General features: G+C 33.9%; 1 protein-coding gene across 1 annotated transcript; it reads right to left on the bottom strand.

Moving 5' to 3' along the window:
* Positions 1–4,122: 4,122 nt before the first annotated feature.
* LOC129285246 (E3 ubiquitin-protein ligase PUB23-like) lies at positions 4,123–5,743 on the bottom strand. Its single transcript, XM_054920838.1, has one exon. It carries the CDS (start codon positions 5,592–5,594, stop codon positions 4,335–4,337), a length of 1,260 nt encoding a protein of 419 aa, XP_054776813.1. The 5' UTR covers positions 5,595–5,743; the 3' UTR covers positions 4,123–4,334.
* Positions 5,744–7,575: the final 1,832 nt, after the last annotated feature.

The following is a 7,575-nucleotide window of genomic DNA, read 5'->3' as shown; positions in this document are numbered from 1 at the left end:
AATTACACTGGGGTTTCAGTTATGGTTTTGCCAGGTCACGGTTTGTTCATGCTACCAAGATTTTTATAAATCATAAACGGAAGTTTTAGTTCTGCAAACTTCCTTGTTACAAAGGGATAGAACACAGTTGGGATAGACGATTTCAAGAAGAAACTTCTAAATAGTTCTTTTTTGTCAAAAAACATATAAATAGTTTATGATTAAATAGTTCTTTTTTGTCAAAAAACATATAAATAGTTTATGATTCTTTTTCACCACTTATATATATATATACTCCCTCAGTTAAAAAATATAAGGCATTTTTAATTGAATTTCACTCCCAATAAAATAGTTAATTACTTTTAAATTAATCATATCTTTTCATATTTACCCCTATTAAACACCCTACAATAAATATAAAGTTATTATTAATAAAAAAACTTTTAAAAAAAAGCAATAATTATACCTTAAAAAACTAAAAATGCCTTATATTTTTTAACATTTAATTTTTTAAAAAATGTCTTACATTTTCGAGCGGAGGGAGTATGTCTTTTTTCAGTATATTTGATGTGGCACTTCTACTCAAACCAAATTAAGTCCACTCACATTTAACATCTCAACGTTGTGCCTTTGTTTTTTACACTTTTTTTAGTAAATTTTATGGCCTCTAGCTTTCGTTGTTTAGTTCTCTTCCGCTTGCATGAATGATGAACCCCCATTTTTTTTAAGGCAAACTACAAGGGGTGATTGCACATTTCATGGGAATTATTCTTCTAAAAATAAAGGTTGATCTGTATTGTAGTCCAGCCTAAATAGCTTGGAAACAGTCTTGTTTTGAAGGAGATGCTCTAAAATTCTTCTGTAAATTGAAGAAAAATAGACAAGCCCCTCTCAAAAAAATTCAGAAAATGCTATTCATATTTGACGTTCATCTTTCCTTCAACCTGACAAACAATATTAGTAGAAGCTTCTGAAAATACATACGCCTTATGGTTCCAAGGAATATTCAGGAGATATATATACTGGAACAATAACGTTTATCCAAGGATTATATATACAGTCAAGGTGATAAGAATTAATTACCTGCAACATTTTTTTCTTTACGTTGAAGAAATATTTGAATTCTCTTAGCTTGAAACTATTTGTAATTTTTACTACTCCTACCACATTCTTAACGTCACCAGGATGGAAGCCATCCTAACGACAAACCTGCCCTAAATATATTTCAGAGAACAATGCACTGGATGAAGCCAAACTGGATCTTTAATTTGCCTCTTTTTTTTTTTTGGGTCGAAGGATCTTTAATTGTCTTGATATGTATGAGATAGAAGATGTCGGAAAGAAATACTCATGATATTACTATTTATAGGGGAAAATTATTTATTATTTAAATTAAAGATGGACTTGTACTACCATGTTATTGATCAAATTAGCTCCAACGGCTAGAAGTATCCTCCAAATTGACACATGTTCCTATGCAGGGGCGGAGCCAGACTTATAAAGGTCGAGGGGCCAATTTTATAACATATAACTATGTATAGACCAAGTTATTTAATTTTTTATTAATAATTAAAAATGATTTTACAATGGAATTGAGAAAATTTACAAGATAACAAATCATTTATAAAAGACTTAAAAACCATTACTTATAAAGATACTTTTTTTATTTTATTTATAATTCATTTTTAATATATTTTATTGGAACAAAAAAAAATTTAAAACTTATTAACTATGTTTAAAAATTTAATAAGTTTTCAATTTCAACCCTATTAAATGTATATACTTTAATAATATATTTTATCTCTCCAAAATTTAACAGAGGATAAAAGAAAAATATTTGTAATAAAAATTTAATGCTTTAATTTATAAATAGAATAAAAAACACTCATCTCTCTACTTTAGAAGTGAAAAAGCTACACATGAATAAGTGTAAAAACTAAAAAGCATAGAATGCATGCTTGGCATAGGAACTAGGGAGTAAAAAATGCATGATGGAAATAGGGTGGTTAAAGATTGATGGGCCGGCGGGGGGGGGGGGGGGGGGGGGTAGGGCCCCCCTTAAACACTACTTAGGTCCGCCCTTGTTTCTATGGAGGTAGGTTTCAACTTTCAAGGAGGATCTAAACAGGAGAAAATTAATCAAATATATTTTTCTCAAATCCATGCATGTTTAGAAGAATGTTATGAAGTGTAACATTATAATTAATGAGCTTTAATTAAAACGTCACATAATATTTAACCACAGTTTAAAAGTCTCCATACCAAATTGTTATGAGACCACAATCTTTATAAAGCGAATTTCTCATGGAAATATTGACTTGAATTAATTAGGAGCCTTTGACAAGTACAAGGGTCAGAAGGGTCCTCCTATATCTCAACCACTAGATTGGTGGTTCTCAGTAACTCTTCGGATGAAATCCTTTATACTATTGTGCATGGATTAATAACGTTCTTCATGCCAATGGAGGCTTTGAAACTGTACCAGCCAACTTGATCACATATCTCGTATTCGGTCAGACAATCAGAGTCAAACATGCTCAAATTCATGTCAATTATGGATTGTCGACGCTTCCATGTTAGAGTAATTCAACTGTAATTCCAGTTGGACGTTGCCACAAAACTACATATAAAAATTTGTGCATCACATGATCCCAGAAACCCCATGATCCAAGAAATTGCCAATAATCTTTTCTTTTTTGGGACAATAAAAATTTGTGCGTGTAGTTTAATTTACTATTGAAGATTATCATATATCACAACAATAATTTAAAAGATTCATAGCTAATTCAATACTTGTCATCAATCAAATGATCTTTTCTAAAGAAGCAGAAAATAATATTTATGCATTGTCAAGTACTCCTCATATATATTGTCAACTTTAATTTTTTATTATAGTTATAAATCTTTCGAGATGGCTAGCTCATCGAGGACGTTATTCGTGCCGCAAAATAGTCGTTGACGGAATTGGCAATGTGGCATTACCGTGTGCGAGCTGTACCTTCCCATATATCAGCCATTATTATTTATTCTATAAAATGATTTGAATAATTCGCAGTTTATTGGGTTTTTAAGAATTTCTGTGCTGATTGATTCTGGGTCGATAGGTGAGACTTTTTAAACCAATTTAGGTTGTTCCATTTCTATAGTAAAAGATCATATTGGGCATGCTGCATGCTATGGATCGAGTCTGGTTTTCTGAAATGCAAAAAAATTAAGTCTCATTTTGCTGGAGAAACATAATAATTCTCTACTTAATCGTGCTTAATTAACTAACAGTAGTGGCTCTTTCTTCGACTTCATGAAGGTCAATTTATTTTTAATGGAGCAAATGAATAGCATGAATAAAAATCAAATAGTTTTGTACGTTCATATAACGGAAGCTTACAATATTTGACCAATTAATTACTACCTATCAATTGGGGTACCAACATGCTTTGGTCCAAAACCGAAAGTAAACTAATTACCTAATCAAGACGTGATACGTTGGGGCCAATGAGGCTATGATTCCACCGGTTTTAGAAGTACTGAGAAAGAAACAAGAGGAATTCAAACAGCTTGTTAAGACTGTTTAACAAATTATTATTGCTTCCTCTTACGGACATGACTAGGTTAGGCTGCCAAATTACGTGCCGTCTGATTTATCCATTTTCTAATTAATTCCCTTCACACATTTTCTTTGTTCATGATCTAGCGATTGACAGATAATGATCACAGATTCCCAGTTCATCGTCTCGAAGCAACGCTGGCCGGCAGTACATCATCTGACTCATCGTCAAGGAGAGGAAATTAAAAGATTAAGGTCCCTGAAAACAACGCGGTGACACTATATATTTTCATTTGCCTTCATAACGTCCATTTCCTGAAAAATCCAAGTAATATGATGTTAATTAATCAACTTTTTAATGGTTGTCATGTGTGGTTGATAATCAACTTTTTAATGGTTGTCATTTTGTGTGTGTGGTTGATTACTCTTTTTTTCCCAGTTTATTTACAGCCAGATATTATCCAACATGAACTATATTACATTACTGCGATTTGATCGCCACATGATGATCTTCTTATATTTTTCATTACACTTTTTGAGTGCTATCGAGCGATTTAATTATAAGATGGAATTCGAAGAGGACGAGATCAGAGAGGAAATTGGTCTATGACACCATTTGTGTCAGCAATCCATTATAAGCATAATCCATGTGTCGATCAACCAATCTACCCCGCATGGGCTGTAATTGATGCCCATACTGGTATTTATTCTTCATATCTCTCAAAATAATTCTGTACACCAGACTTAAACAACAGAGAGGGAAAATATACAAAAGAAAAATAAAAGGTCAAAACTCTCATTGACGCTCAATTCAATTCGGGTAAGAAGAAAGCAAATTGCTGGGTACGCATGGAGAATTCCTCCAAGCCCGAGAATGCATTCTCAGAATCTCTCTGGCTTTGTCCTGAGCCTTTCGCCCACTCTCCACTTGAAGCACCAAACACAGCTTGGCCACCACACCCACCTGCAACATTTCCTGCAAAACGATCGGAGTTGCTGAGAACTTGGCAATGGACAACAGAATCCTCGCGGCCCTATCATTGGCCATCGTCGACACCCTCAGAATCTTCTTCGACACTATGGCGATTCCCGCCCCATGACTCAGCAGCTCCGCTCTCCCCTCGGCGCACCCGCACAGCATCTCCAACAACACCAGCATCATCTCACATGGCTTCCTGTCCTTGCAATCTAGAAGAAGCTCTATCAATACCGATACGCCTCCTGCTTCCACTGCTCTTAACCTGTTTCTGCCCCATGGACATATTTGGATCAGTGTTCTTAGAGTAGCCTTGGAGGCTTGCTGGGATATCTGGTCTTTCAATAGTTGTACTAGTTCAACGAACATTTCAGGTTTTAAATGGGATAAAACCGTGGGATCAGCCACTTCAAACATCGATTTTAACAATAAGACCGCATAAGCCCGTGATTCATAGAATCCTCTCTGCATGATTCTGGTCAAGCAATCAATGAATGATCGGTTTTCGAGGGTTAAGAGAGTCTTCAAGCCAGCCTCGGAAAGGTGGAGGCTGTGGAGGATGCTCAAGGCTTCATCACCTCCGCTCGTTTTCAATTCAAACACGTCACCGTCCTCTTCAGGTGTATACGAGAAATCTGTGTTGCGGAGGACAATCGATGCCAAGAATTCAACTGCGCCGGCAGCTTCTATGCTACGTTTATTAGCGTCGCTTTCGGAAGCAATGGATTTGAGTGTTTGGAGGCATTTAACAGGCGAATGAGAAGACTGAGAAGCGTCTCTAATGATCTTGGCGACTTGGGTTTTGGTGATGGGAGGTTTAGGCGTCGGAATCCTTTGGATGCCGTGAGAAGCGTTCATGGTACACCAGGATTGAATCAGACGACGAAGGGTGTGGTTGGGAGTAAGGTCGGAGGAGTCCGATACTGAGAGCTGCTGTTTGGTGACGGGGCATGACTTGTTTTTGCCCGAGAAGAGCCATTTCTCGATGCTCTCTCTGTCGTAGGTGATCCCGGAGGAGACGGTGATGGGATCCTTCATGATTTCCAAGGAGATGGGGCACAAAAAGAAGGGAGGAACTTCAATAGTCTCATCCATGGCCGAGGCGTGAAAGAAGAAATTAATGAAGGTTGGTGCCGGAAAGAACGTTGAAATCAGACGAAGTAGTCGAAGGAGTAGAAGAAGATGGCTGCAATCAATTGAAGGCTGGGCGAGGTAAGAGTTGATGCGAAAATGGGAGAGGGAGGGGGGTTCTTATTTATAGGGGAAAGCGTGTTTCAAAGTCAAAACACGGGAAGGGAAGGGGGGGAGAGAGAGGGAATGACTTTTCCAAAGCGAGATGATGGAGATGAGTGGAAGGGCTCAAAGACGATCAACTTTACCTTGTCAGACGTACCATCAATACTCAGGAGCAGGGAAACAAGCCATAAATTAAAAGCACATGTCCTTTTGACTTTCTCTCTCTGGAATCCCCCCAGTTGTGCTTGTCATGTGGTTATGTTAATCTCATGCTCATTGGTTCCTTTATGGAAAGTCCAAATCGGAGTTCGTATCGTGTCAGGTTTTGACCAACCAAACACACATCGCAATTTCATTGTTCAGAGTCAGAGTCCCTCTCTTCCTGGCTCCACACTCCTTCCACCTCACTTCCAGTTTCCATCCTCATTGCTTGCCACCGTAACCCTTTTTTTTTTTTTTGGGGCTCGAATTGTTGCTCGTCGCCGTTGCTCTTTACCGACATGCTTGTTTTCAATTTTTTTGTTTGTTTTGCAAACACGTAAATTGTTTCCTTTCTCCGCATCTCTTCTTTATGCATTTGTAACGTACGTTTCAGATTCAATTTATATTGGTCCAATTTATCTTCTTTGCCATTTGTTTTCACGTTTTATATATTTTGTACTTTTGCAAAAACAAAAATACATGTATGATGCCGTCGATCAATGCTAAATACTCTCTTGAGGTTAAAATATAAGGTATTAATAATTAATTAATTATTTTTAAAAAAATTAATTGAAACTTTAATTTTTTAAAAAAATTTACATTTTTTCAAGTTTATTTTTATTAAATATCCTATATAAAGGCTTTGATATTAATAGTTAAAATTGTAATGCATCATTTTTTTTAAAAGGATAATAAATAAAGTAGTAATATAGTTGAAAAATAATTATAAAAATTATCTAATATCATATATTCTAAGTCAAACAAAACTTTTAAAATATGTTTTATATTATAGTGCAAAGGGAGCAAGTTGTGATGACGTGTATTTATTATCAATATTAATATATATAGAACAAATTCAGGAAAGAAGACAATTAGGAATCTTAGTAAAGGTATTTATTAATTAATATTTTCTTCATTTAAAAATACAAAGTATTTTTAATTAAATCTCACCCTAATAAATTTATTACTTATTTTTAAACTAACTATATATTTTTATATTTACCTTTATTTAATAAGGTATTTCACCCTAAAATAAATATACAATGATTTATTCAATAAGGGCACTTTTTTAAAAAAAGGTAATAATTATATTCTAAAAGATTAAAAATGCCTTAGATTTTTTAATATCTAATTCCTTAAAAAATGCCTTATATTTTTTTACATGAGGGAGTATAAATAATTATTAAATGTCATGAAAGAACCATGATCTTATTTAATTACAATTAAAAATAAATAATTAATAAAATAATTGATTAATTGTGACTCATGAGTTTAAGAAAAACTAGTTGCATATTTAGTAAATATTGCTTGTGAATCAATAAAAAGTTAGTTATAAATCAATAAATATTTTTATGAAATTATACATATTATCACTTGTGAATTTAAACGGTCACTTATCAATTTTAGAAAAATTACTAATGAGTTTATAAAAATTCAATTACAAAAAAATACATAGTTTTGTGGAAATAATCAATTTACACAATTTAATAAAGTTAGTTAGGTATAATAATTATGTTTGAAATTAAAAAATTAAGACTAAATTATCCTTATAATAAATGAAATAAATTTGTTCAGTAAAAATAAATATTAACTTTATAAGGGACAATTTGAAAAAAATGTGATAAATACTTCTTGAAAT

Source organism: Prosopis cineraria, unplaced genomic scaffold, assembly GCF_029017545.1.
Source record: "Prosopis cineraria cultivar Desert tree isolate PC_DT_omini unplaced genomic scaffold, ASM2901754v1 PC1, whole genome shotgun sequence".
Classification (NCBI taxonomy): domain Eukaryota; kingdom Viridiplantae; phylum Streptophyta; class Magnoliopsida; order Fabales; family Fabaceae; genus Prosopis; species Prosopis cineraria.
The sequence above is the reverse complement of the archived record's forward strand: the minus strand, read 5'-3'. Positions and strand labels throughout refer to the sequence as shown.